The sequence below is a fragment of the Cydia strobilella genome, chromosome 1 (genome assembly GCF_947568885.1).
Source record: "Cydia strobilella chromosome 1, ilCydStro3.1, whole genome shotgun sequence".
In the NCBI taxonomy this organism is placed as follows: domain Eukaryota; kingdom Metazoa; phylum Arthropoda; class Insecta; order Lepidoptera; family Tortricidae; genus Cydia; species Cydia strobilella.
In genome coordinates this window covers 29,138,298-29,156,672 of record NC_086041.1, presented here as the reverse complement: position 1 = coordinate 29,156,672, position 18,375 = coordinate 29,138,298, and the positions used below count along the sequence as shown (strand labels likewise).

At 42.9% G+C, this 18,375-nt stretch overlaps 1 protein-coding gene across 1 annotated transcript in view; it reads left to right on the top strand.

Annotated features, from left to right (window-relative positions):
- LOC134756166 (lysosomal-trafficking regulator) overlaps positions 1-14,771 on the top strand; it is a 54,158-nt gene extending 39,387 nt beyond the window's left edge. Inside the window, exons 38-60 of the mRNA XM_063693020.1 lie at positions 201-335; positions 860-1,030; positions 1,388-1,474; positions 1,812-1,893; positions 1,979-2,152; positions 3,111-3,194; positions 3,604-3,722; positions 4,386-4,618; positions 4,767-4,957; positions 5,146-5,289; positions 5,524-5,704; positions 6,193-6,414; positions 6,894-7,155; positions 8,248-8,395; positions 8,656-8,796; positions 9,224-9,438; positions 9,612-9,767; positions 10,590-10,785; positions 11,035-11,171; positions 11,580-11,815; positions 12,194-12,402; positions 12,556-12,742; positions 13,618-14,771. Coding sequence (XP_063549090.1) covers positions 201-335; positions 860-1,030; positions 1,388-1,474; positions 1,812-1,893; positions 1,979-2,152; positions 3,111-3,194; positions 3,604-3,722; positions 4,386-4,618; positions 4,767-4,957; positions 5,146-5,289; positions 5,524-5,704; positions 6,193-6,414; positions 6,894-7,155; positions 8,248-8,395; positions 8,656-8,796; positions 9,224-9,438; positions 9,612-9,767; positions 10,590-10,785; positions 11,035-11,171; positions 11,580-11,815; positions 12,194-12,402; positions 12,556-12,742; positions 13,618-13,741 — 3,834 coding nt within the window. The 3' untranslated portion in view covers positions 13,742-14,771. The remainder of the gene's footprint in view (positions 1-200; positions 336-859; positions 1,031-1,387; positions 1,475-1,811; positions 1,894-1,978; positions 2,153-3,110; positions 3,195-3,603; positions 3,723-4,385; positions 4,619-4,766; positions 4,958-5,145; positions 5,290-5,523; positions 5,705-6,192; positions 6,415-6,893; positions 7,156-8,247; positions 8,396-8,655; positions 8,797-9,223; positions 9,439-9,611; positions 9,768-10,589; positions 10,786-11,034; positions 11,172-11,579; positions 11,816-12,193; positions 12,403-12,555; positions 12,743-13,617) is intronic.
- The last annotated feature ends 3,604 nt before the right edge of the window (positions 14,772-18,375 follow it).

Sequence of the window (18,375 nt, the reverse complement as noted above, 5' to 3'; positions counted from 1 at the left end):
TGGATGGATGTACTTACTTAATAGATCCAGTTTCCAGAGACTATCTCTAGGCGTAATATGCGTCTACTATGTGTTGTGCTTGTTTTTATTTTTTTGTTTAAGTGAAAAATGTATTTTTTTCTATAACTGTCTTGACTTATGAGTTTAAAAAAAACGACCTAATATAACAAAATTCAATCTTCATAAAGTTTATTATCCAGGACGACATCTGGGTGGACGTTTCTCCCGAAATGCTACACTGCGCGGCTCCGCTTTTGGCAACACTACCAACCTGCCTGCACGATCCACCGCTTGCGCACAACGTGTCTCTTCTCGTTCGCCGCATTATTGACAAGGTAAACCATCCTGTGTGCCGCGGCAGTTAGCAACACTTCCAGCTTGCCTACATGATCCATCGCTTGCGCATAACTTGTCTCTACTCGTCCGCCGCATTATTGACAAGGTAAGCTATACTCTATGTCGCAGGAATAAGTGTCCCTTTAGTTCACAGCTAGTAGCTGCACTACTAACCTGTTTACACCATCCAGCGCATTGCACTTGTTGGTTCGCCGTGTTGTTGACAAAGGTGACTCTATGCGCCTGTTATAAAGGTCACTTTAACTCACATCGAGGAGACACACTGCCATGCTGTGCAGCCAGCTTACGTAACCCATCTTTTGCGTACAACATGTCTACTTGTGCGTCGCGTCATCCATAAGGTAAACTGTGATTTATGCTGCTGAAAATAAGGCTCTCATTAGTTTTAAGGTAAAGGCCTTCCATTTATCTACAAAAGCATCTCTTCAAGGCTTATTAACCCCTTACTGTAAACTCAGCCATCATTTACCTTAATGATAATAATGATGATTCTTGAATACAGGGTTCTCTAAAACTGCTCTCCGAGATGAGCATAGCCGAGGTGGCCGTGCGCTGTGTACGCGACCTGGGCGCGACCGGGGAGTTCAACGGACGGGCGTTACTGCTGTCCGACATGGGGGCGCTACTCGCGAAGCTCGCGGTCAAGGCACTCGAGTCACACCACCACATGCAGGTACTGTGATGGCTCCTACACAAAGGGTTCCCTAAACCTGCTCTCCGACATACGCGAGGCCGAGGTGACACAACAGACGATCACTGGTTGGCATGGAGACGCAAAAATAGAATACAATATTTTTCAACTACCAGATGTAAACATGCAAACGCATATGGGCCTTGGTCTCCAGTAAAGCTAGTCCTTTTGACTCAGGGGTCCTCAAACTTTTTGACGCGAAAACTACAGCCAAGCCTTCGGCTCTCGCGATTCCGCAAGCTAAAAATCGCTAGCGGGATTTAGCCGAGGATTTGAGCGGGACTACAGTTTAAAAACTAACATAGCGGAACAATTAGATGAGTTGTGTATTGTCCACAGATAATCACCGATATGCATCATATGCTGACATATGCGGAACTGACGGCCGAAAGCGAGAACGTAGCGCGAGCGGCACGCGCTGCCCAGGTACAATTTGCACTTTTATAATAGGTATCATCCTTATATCACGTATCTACAGAGACAACTGAACTATTTGTACTACGGTGTGGCTTAAGTTTTTTTCTAAGTGCAACTGATTTGTGGTTCACTCGGCTGATAAAAATAAGCTACTCTTTTACAAGAAAACCATATGAAGATGAAAGCTGTAGTATAAATAAGTAGAAGCTAAGTTAAAATCGTGGTTACATAATGACAACTTTCTTTTTTGACTATAATTTATGACAGATAGCTGTCCCAATAAATATGAAAGGTGGGATGTGGATATATATTTTGTTTTTGTATCAAAATAGCGTTAAACTTGCAGGTGTCGTTGTTCGTGGCACAACTCGACCATTTGGATATAGCGAGCCGCGCGCGTCAAAAGCATAACAATTACTTCACTAATGGTACGTTCTCTAGTTGCTATTAAAACATTCCATTGTTAAAAAAAACCACTTAAGACCACTTTATATTGTTATTATGATTTAACAGTTCTCTCATCAGCGGTATCACTGGGTACAGAGGGAATATCCCAAACGGAACTGGAAGCTCGACAATTAGCCACCGTCACTGCGTCGGTGAACTTCCTGCAGTCGCGATCGCCCGTGCTGCCGGTCCACTCCGAGGGCGAGCTAGTGGAACGACTACTAGTCATGCTTATAGCCGGTAAGTCACCTATTGGATCAAACTTAGTCACTGACAAAAACGAAACGAAAACGCACACCACAAAATATGTTCATCTTGTCTAATAACGTATCAAGTTGGCCTAAAGCTCTGGTTTCCTAGGAAAGCGGTGCCATCAAGGGCCTGACACTCTTTGATAGAGAAAGATAGTCTTATTGCGGTTCCTATAAAAGGAAAGAGAAAATAGTGCCATGCTTTGTCCTTATCACCGACCGGGTGGCATCATAGGTAGGAGGCGATGGCGAAATACCGAAATTTATAAGAGTGAAAGAGAAAAAAATCCTACGCTGCCCAAATTTTATATGAATATTCTTTCTCTTACCCCCGGTCACTCGGTGGCGCGTCTATAACTACTTGTATAAACTAATATGTCTATGGGTGCCATCATATAGCGGCCGTAATACAGCGGTGAATGACGTCACTAGAACGTTGTCTATTTAAACCAAATGGCGCGGTTTCCTAGAGGGCGGTGATTGACACCGTAACGTCAAAAAGCGGTGCCGCTATTAGCATGACGGCCGTCTTGACGGTGTCGATATTTTCGTGAACGTTTTATTTGATAGCGGTGAAGCCATTTCTACTAAAATGTCAAATGCACCTTCTGTGCCATGAGATTTGAATAAATGATCTTCCGTACTACGATTATTTTCCTCTACTAGTAAATAATTAAAGCAAAGTCGTACATTTTCTCTCCTGGATACGTTTCGTTTGATGTTGGTGGCTGACTGGTGTGTAATGCCGCCGTGGAACTTTCTACATGTCGTCACCATAAAGACGGCCGTCTCTTTGCCTCCGCTATATGACGGCACCGAGAGGGACTCTCCGTCTAAAGTGGTTTTCAAGATCATTTCAGGAGCATTGGGGATGGACTGTGATAAATTCAATTACTTGCTGGTCAAACGTTTGATTGCCCAAATTACAGTAATGTTTTTGTTCTCAGCCGTGAGCGGCGGCCTACCAACGCGGCGGGCGTGGTGGGCTGGCTCCGGCGGGGATGGATGGCTGCGTGCTTTACGAGAACTAGGTTTATTTTTTTCACTTACTGCTACTACACTGTTTTTCTTAATTGAATACATTTCACAGAGTTTATGGTTAGGTATTTTTTTTTAATATGTTGTTTCGAGAGACATGGGGAAACTCATTTTAATTGTATCTCGCGGATTTGCTCTCAAAAAGCACAATTTATAACTGCTGATATAGTAGTTTATGTGACTGCTACATAACGAAAGGCATTCAAAATCGAGTGTGGGTTTATGAAACGAACGAAGTGAGTTTTATAATGGAATCACACTAGTGTTTTAATGCCTAATTATGTACAGTTACATACACCATTATGTGGCCATTATTTACGGATTTTGAAGGCATCGTAGAGGGTTTATGATATGTGTGTAGATTTTTTTTTAATTGATGGCTCTAATGATTTTTTAAACTAGTATGGTGGGTGGGCGCCCCAGCCTCGGGCGCACGCGCGCTGCAACCCCACCTTCTGCGCGCACTGCACGCCGCCCCACACGTGGCCACCATGCTCAAGCCTCCACCAACTTGCAGAAAGGTAAACGCCCTAAACACTAAACTAGTCCTGGTTACGCAGTCATCACGCTGTTGTATATCCACACGCCATTCCGTGAATGAGTGAGAGCGTTATGCACTGCTCCCTATATGTGTCCCGCTGGCACACCGGAGCGGCATGCGGATTCGCTTCTAATGTAAAGAAATAAAGAAGAGCCAGACGCAGTTGGTATGTTGTTGAATTTGGAACGTTTTGTTAATAAATGCAGGTAGCGAGTGGTTCGAAAAGTGGAATCTTGAGTGTTGCGAGGGTTTCAAGACGCGAGGACTAAACAAATTTTGCCACCTCACTGAAACACAAAATTTCCACCACACCAACGTGAGGAAATACTAACTGTAAAAAATCAAATCCAAATGAACGTTATTAAATATTTATCATTCAAAATCATCATTTGAAAGTCAATTCTACCAGCCAACATAAGGAAATAAAATAACTCAGATTGCACCAGATTACTTTGCCACACATGTGGATAAAATGCAACTTTCTCATCAGTTTTTGAACAATCAAGAGAGCCTTTACCAACTGGTGTGGTGAAATGTCAGCCTATGTCCAGCAGTGGACGTCCGTGGTCGAGGGAGGTAGGTAAGTGGTAGGTGGGTGGTAGGTAGGTGGTAAAAAAAATATTAAACTTAACTCCTATTTCAGTTGGCAGTGTACCTGCTCCTGATGTTGCGTCACATGCACGCGCTAGCCGAGAACGGCGACGAGGGCGTTGAACTCGCCATCACAGACTGGGCGCGTGGCTGGTGCGTGGCGCTCCAGGACGGGCTCGAGAACAGGCTCGGAGCGGCGTTACAAGACGAGGCTGCTGCCCTACTGAGAGTGGACGAGGAGCGCTGGACCAAGACTGCCCACAACCACAACGCCAATATTGGCAAGTAAGTACGAGGGTGGGAAGCTCTCATCACTGACTGCTTCGCCTCGCCTAGATGGGCTCGAGAACAGGCTTGGAGCGGCATTACCAGTTACATGACAAAAGACAGTATTTTTTTCCAATTTAGTTTTAACAAAATATCTTTGCTCCAGAGTAATCTTCAGCAAGGAGTCCCTAGCGGCGCGCCTAACCGAGTCAGCAATGGCAGCGACGCGAGCCGTAGTGGACGTGCAAAATGGAGAACGCAAGGCGTTCATGGAAGTGCTACGGCGCTCGCAGTCTTCTGGAGCCGTCGCGACGAGGTGCTGGCAGCAACTGGCCGACCATCTCACTCATGAGCAAGGTAAGGCTGGTCGCATATTGGATACTATTTCAAGTTGCACGCAAACGACGCTTAAAGTCGTTAGCGGCGCGCCTAACCGAGGCAGGGTGTTTGGTAGCTTTTAGGGGTGAAAGCTAAGGTATTTTTGAATATTTTGAACCATAATGTCTGATGAAATAGGAATTCTTCACTTTAATTTTTGTTTGCAGCATTATGGCATGAACCGGAATCGTACCCCGTGTCGTGGGAGCTAGACGGCGCCGAGGCACCGGGCCGCGTGCGCGTGCGTCTACGCCGCGCACATCTCGCGCTCAAACCGCGCTTCCTAAAGCCCAGTCATCAGCACAAGCCCGGTCAGCACTAATTCAAGCAAAGGGTGGCAAATCCCTGCTCACTATCTGCCTTCAACGGCAAACTGTAGGACCACAGAGTACCTACTAAACTACCAAAAGTGTATGCCAGATGACAGATCGTCTGATCACTCATGGCTGTCAAAGTGATAATAGTCAAGCGACACCATCGTCATCGATTTGATTAGATTATTCTCCAATGTAACTTTAATTTAATAATTATTTTTTTTATCTCAGTACTAGCAGAAGCAGCTGCGTGCAGCACAGTCCATCTTCGCAGCATCACGGGCGACGCTGGCGGGTTTCGCGGGGGGCTAGTGGCTCGACTGCAGCTACACGAGACCGTGGCGCACATGGCGCGCGTCACGCTCGTCACCGTGGCGCGAGAGCGAGACGGGGAGCTGCTGCTCACCGACAGGTAACAGGACATAGCATTTATTATAATCGCCATAAGCCTTTTTATCAACGGCCTTGGAATCGGTTTCAGATATAACCAGTATATTTTTATACCAGTAAAGAGTAATGTAGGTGACGTAGGTGTCCTTCGCACTCATAGTATCCCAAATTTATTATTCGTTGAATGCTGCTTGAATCTTGATCAAGATCTATTAGTAACAGGTACCAGTATCAGGCAGACCTGTTTAAACACTTCTTGAAGAATAGAACAACTGTAGATAGGCGATAACGTAGGGAGAGTGAGTGATTATAGACCTCTTATAGACCGACGAAGGGTATTAACAGTTGAGTGCATGAATAGGAGAGATGACGTAATGCTGGAAAAAAAACGTAAGAAGGGATGTGTAAAATCGATTTTATCTAAGCGTATTGTTGTCATTCAGTGGTCCCCGTCTACTCTCTTGGAATGCAGAAACGAGTATTTTATGTTCTTTTTTTTTATCATTACAGATGTATACACTTCGTACCGGACTCGTTAGGCGACGTGGAAGGCGAGGAAGCACTAAGCTGGGCGCTAGAAGACGTTCGCCACGTCGCCACCCGACGGTGGTGCTTGCAAGAACGGGCCGCGGAGCTGTTCCTAGCTGAAGGCAGAGCGTGGCTGCTGGCGTTCGCGGGGAACGCCGAGCGGACCGCCTTCCTACAACACACCGCCAAGCATTTACCCACTAGGTAAAGTCCCTGAGCATCGGAATACCGCAATATCGCAGGAGACCTGTTGCACACTCAGGGTGTCCTTGTTTCGATCGCGCCACAACTCTTGTGGTACGTGTGCCTTGACCGCAACATCGATTGCGATAAAATTTATATGTATGTTAGTCTATAAGGTCTAATTTGTCATATTAATAAATAGGATATTCTCAGGCGCTGGAAGACGTCCGACACGTCGCCTCTCGACGTCGCCTTCTTACTACATAAAACTACGTAAAATATACTCTCCTACCCTCTGTTCCTAATAGGGTTGGCAACTGTCAAAGGTTTGCAGAGATGGCGCCATCATAGCTTGCCGCTTTTTCTATGAGATTTGGCTTAAAGGGCATCCAGGGCATTAAAAAAACAAAAATTTGACATAATTCTAGTGATTGACAGGGCAAGCTATGCTGACACTGATACACTTCGACCGGCCAACCCCATTGAAATCTTTTCCTCAGAATGGAGCCTGAAACCCTCTCCGAAGCCATGAACCAATGGCGCAACGGCACCATCACCAACTGGGAGTACCTCATGAAACTCAACGGCCTGGCGGGCCGCACCTACAACGACCTTATGCAGTACCCAGTCCTGCCGTTCGTGATAGCTGACTATAGTAGCAGGATACTGGACCTTAACGACCCTGCCACGTTTAGAGACCTAAGCAAGCCCATGGCCATTCAGAATAAGAGCAGGGAGCAGCATTATATCAATACATACAACGTAAGTACAATAGACATAATTTATTGGTATAGATGGAATCATATCACTTGAGCTAATGCACTTACCTGTTTACTCAAAGAGTCTCAAGAATACAATGCCATTGAGTGGTAATATAGGATAACTACCTCGTAGTAAAAGCAGATTATAACCGCCTTGAAATGTTAGTATAGATTAACGACTCTATTTTTTAACAATAGGCTACAAAATACACTAACTAAATAATGGCTAACATAACTTTATTTGCATTTTACAACCGTCGACACCGAAAACATATGCACTCTGTAGAAAACCATTTGTTACAACATGTTTTTAGACCATTTTAACCCCATTCAGCAAGGAATAAGGTTAAAAATTAAATATACATGCAATGCACTTCTAACTTATTTTGTAAGTAACTAGTTGGCGGCTACGAGAACAAAAGCAGATAATAGTATTGTAATAATAAAATGCCATTGTTAGTACAGGTAAGTGCATTAGCTCAGTTGATATGAATCGATCTATAATAAGGTATTACAGGTCACAATTTTTAACTATTTTTTTTATTTACATCAATAAGATTGTCTTCGGTTACCGCGATAGTTACTCATGAAATAAACATAATACATCCCGACGTTTCGAACTCTTTACAGCGTTCGTGGTCAACGGATGACACCCGTCCCCGTCGGGGGACGGGTGTCCGTGGTGGGTGAGTCACCCGTTGACCACGAACGCTGTAAAGAGTTCGAAACGTCGGGATGTATTATAAATTCAATATACGCGATATAATCCGTTTTCATAGTTTTATTACATCAATAAGAGTCAGGATTCAATAAAGTAAGTCACAAAGCTTGTTTCGAGTATTTTTCTAACCATTGCAGTTCTCTTTTTGGTGGACTTTCTGTACTTAACTTTAGCTATATATTCAGCGCATCTTCTGATTGTAACATAATGCGTTGCATGTCACCTTACAGCTCAGCGTAAATAGTGCAATGTTTTCTATGCAATGTAACTCCAGTGCGTTCATTCAATTGTCTAGTCCACTTTCTATGATTCATTTTAACTATGCTCTGCCAATTTCTACCTGTTGTGACAGCATCATACTTTGCCCTTCAGGATCTAAAAGCAGCCCGTCGAGAAGGCTGCGGCGCGCTAGCGTCACGCGACCCACATCACTATGCATCTTTATACTCGAACCCTGGTTGTGTGTTACACTACCTCGTACGACTGCCCCCGTTTACACAACTGCTGCTGCACTACCAAGGTACACCACACACGCACAATCATCACTATTATAATCAAGAGTGACATAGTAGTATAATCGTTATAGTATCTATAACCCTATGATTTATTAGGGTGACTGCTATAGTTAATGGCCCCTCCAATGTAATTGGCCAGTCTTAACAAGGCAGACAGTCTTACTCGTATTCATTCCAGTTCATAGGTATTATGGCGGCTTGACGCAACCGTTCCTTACTTTTTCTTTCTGTGTCGGTGATAATTACTCAAACATTTGCCCGTCAGACAACAACTTCGATATGCCAGACCGCACGTTCCACTCGTTGGCGACCACGTGGCGACTCATCACCAACGACTCGCCCACCGACGTGAAGGAGCTCATTCCCGAACTGTACTACTTGCCCGAGCTGTTCCACAACGACGAAGGTAGTACCCGTGTACCCGTACTTGTATATCTCTTGACGTATGTGACATCTAACAAGGATCAACACAACTTCGACATCCCGGACCGCACGTTCCACTCGTTGGCGACCACGTGGCGACTCATCATCAACGACTCGCCCACCGACGTGAAGGAGGTAGTATCCGTACTTGTTGTAAGTCTAGTGTATGGTGACTCTTAAAATATACGCAATGCCAATTTAAAATTGCTCTCCATTAATAATTCTAGAAGATTTTAGATATATATTTTTACTACATTGTAGTAATGCAGTCAAAGTCCTGCTTTGTAGAGTCGGCTAAATATGTATAGCGCGGTGTCGATCACATTTAAGACTTAATGCTGTCACTATGACCGCGCGAGTCCTCTGGAGGACGCCAAGACGCCAACCTTAATAAATCGTCTGTCACACAGGCTTGAATCTCGGCGTGCGCCAATGCGGCGCGTGCGTGGACGACGTGGAACTCCCAGCGTGGGCGGCCGACGCGCGCCTGTTCACGCTCGTCCACCGCCAGGCGCTCGAGGCGCCGCTGGTCACCGAGAGCCTGCCGCACTGGATCGACCTCGTGTTCGGCTACAAGCAGACCGGCCAAGCCGCCATCGACGCCGTCAACGTGTTTCCGCACTGCGTAAGTATACATAAACACAAACAAACGTTAAATTGAGACGGTCGCGTAACAAAAAGAAAGATGCGTGTTTCGCAGGAAAAAAAGTGGCATACGATGACGGTAACCCACTTAGTTTGTCTTGTACGAGTGATATAGCGAGTGATTCAACCACTTAATAAACTCTTTATTTGCAGACCTACTACGGCTTCGACCCGGAAACGTTGTCTGACGAGGTGGACCGCACGGCGGCGGCCGCCATGGTCCGCACGTACGGCCAGGCGCCGCGCCAGCTGCTGCGCGCGCCACATCCACACCGCGCGTCCGACCTTGCGCCTACTACTGACAGACAGGTACAGTAGCACCAAAGGACGATGAATGTTATTGGGGCATAATACTGCACTTCCTATTCGGAGATATTGTCGGACAACCTGCTATGAACTGAAATAAAACACTCACTGGAAATATTTTTATAGAAAATAATTTAATTTGTTCTTAGAGAACCTGCTATGATTTTGTCTGACGTTAGACCTACTCGTAGAAGACCGAAAAACGTTACGTAGAAGTTGAAATTTATTTGTTCAATATTCTAAGGCGTGAGTAAAAATGATACATAACATTAGTTAATTTGAAATATATTAAGCCTGAAGAGTTAGCTCACGCTCACATTACTTGGTGACCCTGCCATTGCGGGCTCACGTAAATAGTAGATTGTACAATAAGGGCATAAAGCGCTTCACTTATATCGGAGGCAATTTATAGGTCCGAGCGCAGCGAGGATAAAAATGGACATTTATGCCTGAGTTACACACTCTACTTTTCACTTCGATTGTGAGTAAAATATAAATATCCAATATTGTAGGTTATTTTACTGTATTTATTAAAGACTAAAGAAAATTGTACTCGGTTGTGTCGGGGGCACGGGGCCCGCCGGTCGGGGCCGCCAGTTTGTATGGCAGATTTTGGACTTTATTGCTAAGTCAATAAGGGTCGTAATAGATGATTTTTAACCGACTTCAATTTCATAGAAGGAGGAGGTTCTGTATTCAGTTGTGGCTATTTTACTTTATGCTCCGGAACATAATAAGCATTTTTATTATGTCTACGCACGACTTAAACTCGAACTTTACGAACATGAGAAGTGAAAACCATAATATATTTAGATATTGTTCCAGCCACAAGTGTGGGCGGGGGTGGAGGGCGCGCGCTGGGGCCGGTACTGCGGCTCGCCCTCGCTCGGCGCCCCGCGGGTGGCGCTGCGGCGCGCGCTGGGCGGCGCGAGGCTGGCGCCGCTGCCCGAGCGCGCGCACGCCGCCGCCGCCGCCGCCGCGCCGCCGCACAACGCTCTGCTCGCGTTGCCTGCTGATCACGGTGTGTATCATACAAGCAAACACTTCCTACACGCCCCGCCCTAGTGTCTACGTACGGAACGCACGCTTTAAACAAATATATGAAGGTCAGCGTTAGCGTGGACCGTGCACGCTCCTAGCGTGAGTTTCGCGGCCGAGGCGTTATAAATAATATTGATTCAAAATCTTATTTCCTGGTCTCACAATTTTGTTCTACATTTAACCTCCAGTGATTTTATAATCTACTTGTAATTCATTATTACTGTTGTAGGCGACGTCTCCACCAACTCGTCGGGCGAAACCTGTCTAGCTCTATTATCGTGGGGGCACTCCGACGGCGTTGTGCGCCTCAAGCGACGCCGCGACGCGCCGCTGGAGCCCGTGCTGCGAGTAACCCCACTTGACCAGGTAATTTGCCAGTGGCATGCGAGCTATTCATTCATGATGATGATCTACTACAAAACTGGGAGCCTAAGCCAAGTGATAATCGTTGTTTTATTTAATTTAACTGTATTTTTCCTGGTTGCCCTGAAAACCAGCGCCATGGCTAAATATCTTAGTCATCGGCATATGCTGAGTGGCATCCATTTTGGTTTTAGAATATATTAGAATAAGATGTAATAGGTTAAATTTTAGGTTTTACACCAAATAAAGTATTTCTATTCTATAAAACCGCCGCTTCTGGCCCTGCCTAGTGCTTTGTATGTTTGTAGGTGGTGTTATTAGGTATATAGGTATAGTCTGTTGTTTAAGACCTCTGAGAAGAACCTAATGAGCTTTAGTTTTCAACCATACACTTGAACGGACTGTTTTCAGATCACAGCAGTGGCGACATCGTGCACGTCAGCCTCATGTCCGGTCGTGATCGGGCACGCGTCCGGACGCGTGCTAGTGCTGCGGCCGCGGCGCGGCGGCGGCGCCGCTTTACGTGCACGGTCACTCGCGCTGCACGCGCACGACGCGCACGTCACCGACGTCGCCGTGTGCGTGCCCGCCGGGCTGCTGGTCACCGCTAGTGTTGATGGCAAGATCGTGCTGTGGGACTTGAATAAGTTAGTTTTTTGGGTCAAAATTCTTTTTGTTGTTTTTATTTTATTTATTTATTTTTATTTTATTTTCTTTATTTAGAAACAAACAGTCTCTTATATTAAAGTTGAGTGCTATCGCATGTCTTTCTCGCTGTAGATTAGGTATATGTTACATGAGAAAAATAAAGAATAAATTTCTTCTCATACAAAAAGCTACACTCCGTCACATTTTTTGGGGACAAAAAACAAGACAACGAAAATAATTTTGACCCTTTTATCTTGGTTTTTGGCTGCTTAGAGTTCACGTACACTTACGTCCAGTATATCTATGTAACTATCAATTTAAAAAAATGATTTTCAGAATAATAATTTAAAGTTTTAAATCAAATAAATCCCATACAGGCTGACCTACATCCGCACGCTCCCCAACCGCGACATGCTGCCCGTGACGCACGTGGCTATCAGCGAGACGCTCTGCGACGTTGCCAGCGTGCACGACGTGACGGCGCCGACGACGAGCACGCCAACTGCCGACGACGACTCGTACGAGAAGGACGCGGAGAACTACAAGTCGCTTATACGCGTGCATACGGTCAACGGGAGATTTGTTGGTAAGTTAACCCCTGTTTAGAAAACTTCTCTCACAGACGCTGTGCCGTCACGGCGTATGAGGAGAACGTGACAATAACTACCAGAGACTTATTTAAACATGATTTGCAATATATGCTACAACGTTGATACTATTATGATCATGTGCATTGTAGGTAGCGTGAAAGTAGCAGAGCGAGTAACATGCATTTGCTACTCGAACGCGCCGGAAGGCGTCAGCGTGAACGCAATAGCGTGCGGGGACCGCAGCGGCGCCGTGCGGTTCTACAGCGCGTGGGACCTGCGCCCGCTCGGCGTGCTGCCGGCCGCGCACACCGCGCCCGCTGCACTCGGCGTCGTTAGGTATTAATGTAGCGAATAATGTAGCGAGTAGCTTACTCAAACAGAAGATATATAAATCTGACATGAAGTAGGAGAGGTAGAGCTTGACCTAGATAATTTTTGAGGTTTTTTTTTTGTAAATTGCTGTTTTATATAATATTTTTTCTACTCGTCGAGTATAATCTGTGTATTACAACGTCACATGCAACACTACAACCTTACTCTTTTCAACGTTGGATAGTCTATGGCACTTCCGACTCAAGCGGAAGAATTTTATCGAGACGGTTTAGTCAATTATAAAATTTTTGAAAATAGAACTTCATACATTTCGATAAAATATTTCTTGTTTAAGGAGACTCGATTCAATGCAAATTAGCTTACTTAAACACGCTGCTGCGTCGCATATGCTTTGTGATTGGTTGGCCAACAAAAACATTTTATTTTATGTTGTAGTAGAAACAATTGCTTCATACGTCAGAAACGCGCACATGACACCCTTCATATAGCAACATACATACCCTACGAAAACCGCTTAGCGTTGCTTGTTAGTCCGCCGTAGCCTATGGAGACTAACAAGCAACGCTAAGCCGGGCCCGGCGGCCGGGGCGCGCACGAGTATGAAGGTATCGCGGGCTGCGGCAGCTCGCGTATCTTTGCTGTATACGTTTGGTTTGTTTACCTATATGATTCTACTAGTTGAAAGTATTATTTTTTTGTCTCGTAGAAAAAGTATTGTATACAATAGTGATATAATCAAGCTTTTCAATCTCGTACCTTAACTTAAGCAACTCAGCAAGCTTCGTTGCTTAAACACGGTACTCGACTGAAAAGCTCTCTATTATATCACGATTGTATAAAATACTATAATCATTCTAATGTATGTTTTCGTCTCGCAGCTTAACATACAGCCTGGACAGCGAGATCCTGTTCGGCTGCTACGCGGACGGCACGTGCGTGGCGTGGCACGGCGGCGGCGCGCGGCCCACCGTGCAGCTGCTGCCCGCGCACGCGCTATTCTGACGCTCACTGCGCGCGCGCTGCTGCCTCGCGCCCGGCTAGCGGGGTCACTGACCCCGGCTACTGTCGCAGCCTACACAGCCTGAACAGGCTCTCGATTGGTCAAACAACTGACTTGCACGACGTTAACCGCGCGTAGCAAAACGTGAGTTTACTATTGTATCGTTTTTCTGATGCTCGATGCGCTCAGTAAACACGCGTTGAAAACGGTAGCCCAGTTTTCGAGCTAAGCTAACACGGAATTGTAAGCGCTCGTATACATTATTGTGAATGGCAATGGATTGGTATTGTTTCCTAAAACATATAAAACCCGCGTTTTCGTAAAGTTTCAGTGCAATGACTAAGTTATTTCTTGTGGCTGGCTAAGGCTACAAAAATCTAATTTTAAATATGATCAAACTTTTACTCAAAAAAATTGTAGTCACGAATCTCAACGTCTTATAAATGTTGTGTCGTGAAAATACGCTAAAATATAGACTTACCAAATGTCAAATACATAATATATTATATTCATAGGAATAATAATTATCATTCTTGTCTTCCGTCAGAGCCTAGCAAAGTATGTATAGGTATATTATGTTTTAAATCTATGATATTGCCACATATCCGAAAACAATGCAACTTTCTTTATTTATACGTATAAGAGACTTGTTTAAGTGTACTCTATGGTGTGAAATTTTATCATAACATATTCCAATCACTAATCATATTTTAGCAATCAGAGTGGAAATTTATTTCCTTTTTTCAAATACTTAATTATATGAAGTATGTTTACCCTACCAGCGTCACAATGTGATATCAGATGTATGTCATATGAGGCAGTGGTTTATTTGCTCAAAGCTAAGTAATTATCCAACGGTATTTATGCCTCATTGGCCAAGCCAATTTTTTATCAAATGGCTCCTCTACACGAGGGCCCAACGTAGGCCAATCGAAGGGACGCAGCTATGCGGTGGAATGAGATAGCAATATCACTTGCTCCCTCTAACGCATAAATGCGTCCCTTAGATTGGCTTACGTTGGGCCATCGTGTAGAGGAGCCATTAAGATGGTATTCCATCTGTTCAATAACTTGGTCCAATGTGTATTTGCGTCTCACATTTTGCTTAATGAGAGGGTGAGACGCAATGACATTGGACAACGAAATTAGACAGATGGAGTGCCATCCATAGCAATAACATGTTTGTAAAAAATATATAAATTATATTAGGTATGGTAAAGTTTTATATTATAAACAAATTAAAGGCAAATGGAATCAAATCGTAGGGGACAACCAAAACTCACTAATTACTGAAAAATAATTAAACATAAATCAACCTTATTCAGATAATAATACAGTTCCCTATGGCTATGAACTTGTGGTGGTACTTTGTGACTTTTACTTGTCACCCGACGAAATATTTAGCTTAAATCCACTTGTATTTAACAGGGTTTCTATTGAACTTCGATATTATTATACATATATTACAGAGGATGAGAGGATTGACTGTGTTGTATACCTTGCAGGGCTACCTTATTAATTTACGCAGCCCCTGAATGAAACGAAAACGCAAAATGTATGTAAAATATGTTCAGGCACTGCATTAATTAATCATATTGCAGTTTGTGGTATCGTAACTTCGTATAGTATGGATTTTCTCAAATGACTTTTAGGCCTCAGACCCTAATCCGTTAAACACAAGCCTTTGTTTCTTTTATGGAGAGGCGCCTTAGTCGCGTGCCGAGCGCGTGCCAAGGCAACCATGACGTTAAACATCAACAGCTCATTCTGAGATAACGAGTTTGGGTAATGAAGGACGATCGTTGCCTGTGTGTGGTCTCAGAATACAGAGCTGTTACATAAATTTGAACCATATAATTAGGACGGTAAAATTTCTTTTTAAACGAGTTTGTTCCCGTTCAGTCAGTAGCGGTAGCATTGGTAACCGCTAAACAAAAGAAACAAAGGCTTTTTCCCCTCACTAGCTTGGAAAGTTGTCTTTTAACCTTCAAAACAAGCGGGGGAAAACGCGTTTTATCCACTAGTGGGGAAAGTAATTTGACCTTGGATGGAGCGTGTTTAAGTAGCTTGACAGATAACAAAACGTAAAAGGCTCATGATAATGGTTCGTTCGATATTAATTATCATTAAATAAATGGTTTGAGAATCTAATAAAAAATATCAAATTTAGCTTTATTTAATGATTTTAAGTCATAAACCTTAAAATTCCATAAGAAACGTTTGTTTTTTTATAATGATGTTAAATATAATTCTGAACGCACAAGTTAAGTCGATGCAATTTCAAAACGCATCCTTGACATTTCATACGTCAGAAATGTCAACATTGTCAACAAATTTTTTACTTAAAAACTTTTCTCACCGACTCGCGTAAAAATACACAACTTCCAGAATTTTCTGTTATAATATCGAAAAAAAGAGTGATTCCAGTGATGAAGATGATCTAACGCCTGTGGATGTTGCACTTTCCTCGCTATAGTGAGGTGAAAAGTTTTGTGTTACACACGGGTGCAAATGTATTTTACTTCTCGTGTGTTGAAGCACTCGCTACGCTCAGGATTCTATTTTAGAACCACTCGCTTCGCTCGTGGATCAACTATAGAATCCTTTCGCTTGCTCGTGTTTCAATTCCACACTCGCGGGTAAAATACAACTTTGCACCCTTGTATAACAAATAACTATTGTTTAACAGATTAGGGTGTGCGGCGTAAAAATCATTTGCGAAAATTCATACTATAGGTATAAGGTATAATGAGAAAATCCGTAACCTAGACAGTATAGAAATATTAAATGTCATATGTGACGTTTTCAACCAAAAGGTACCGCATTGTCGCTTGGCGATAAGGCTGATTTCAAATTAATGCTATATGAAAATAGCGCCTTATTGACAACCGACAATATTATTAGACCGATAGTGGGACCATATTTTTGACCTTAAAGTTATGATAATTCTAAAGAAGGAAAAGTGATGCTTATATGGCAGGGGACATGTTTTTAAGCATATTTGTAATTTAAGAGGAAAAGTTAGAACGAGCGTTAGGTATAAATTAGGTATTTATATATTTTGATTGATGCTTTTTGAATATTGAATTAAAGTGCAAAGTTTAAGCTTCATCGTTTAAATTATGTATGACTCTTTAAACTGTTACATTTTTAGAAAAAAATTTAACCTGCTTCTTTGTCAAACTAAAATTAGCTTATTATTTTGTCGATATTGAATTAAAGTTTTAAAAATCCACAATAATATCTCTAAATTCTTAAGTTAATAGACAAAGCCGAAAATTAGAAAAATAGGATTGCTGCTTAAATTTTAATATGCGTTTTTTGTCCTGTAAGGTCCAATATTGAATTAAAGTCTATAAAGATAAGTTTCATACTATAAAATAATATATGCAACCATATTATGAAAAGTAAGAAATTTCTGTGTGTAGCTTCCATTGTTATAGCCAAATCTATTTAAAAAGGCGCGAAATTCATACATACGCCGCGCTGGTCCGTCAAGGTGCCGGCGCGGCACGCGGGAGCCTATCGTAGCATTCGTATCTATCTATACCTATAGGTACCTCGCCCGGTCGCCCCACCCCCCGCTCAGCTTCGTAAGTACTTCGTACTTTTCTTGTCATTCATTAGTTTGTTTACCGTGCACATAAATTAGATGCCGATATTACGTGAAATTAATGTAATTATGACTTCAAAATGAGTACAAAATGTTTGTTATGTGGACTAATTATTTGTAGTTACTTAGTGGTCCGAGAGCTGGTAGACATTTTGGAGTAGGTCCTTGAGGCAAGCTGAAAATTTGCCTGATACTTCTCCTATCATACCCTAACTCAGCACTGGAGGTCTGGCTGCAGGGTAGCGGGGCTAAATCAACCCTTATATTTTTTAAGATTTTTTAGGGCTCCAAAAAAGTTCGTGAGGCAATCTGTAATTTTTACAGGTTGAAGTTAAGTATCTAAATAGTCACAAAAAAATAAGCCTGAACATTTGGTCGGGTCTTTGACCTTGCCAGAAGAGCTAAAAAGTAACGTATGGCACTTACTCGTACGTAAAATTAAGTTTGTCTACTATAATAATTGTATGCATTACAAAGTTATTTTTGTAGTACAGTAAATTAAAGACTACTGGGTAGGATGTACAGTCAGCAATACTATTCGCTTAGCACCGTTGCATACAAACTTCTTTACAGGGGTGGTATCTTTTCTCTGCAGCTGACTGTACAATGTGATTGTAACTATGACGATGGTGTATATTTATGATGTATGTTATTTATTGTGTTTTTTGTATGTTACTTAAGGGCTTCTGTTAAGGGAACGAAAATTTGATTATTTAAGCCCTGTAAATATCATTTTCTGTTTTTTTTTTCTATTTGTTTTTTTTTTAATGTTTATTAAGGGTCCACTGCAGGCGAACGAAAATGTTTATTATTTTGCGCTACGGCACACGGTTTAGGAGATACAGAATTAAAAAGGTTTTTTGTGTTTTTTTTTAAATATATTAATTAAGGGTTTCTTAGTGGAACGAAAATTTGATTATTTTTGCGCTCCGTCGCACGGTTTAGGAGATACAGCCCTCTAAAAAAATTTTTGTTTTTTTTTCTTTTCTTTTTAAATGTTAATTAAGTTGAACGAAAATTTTA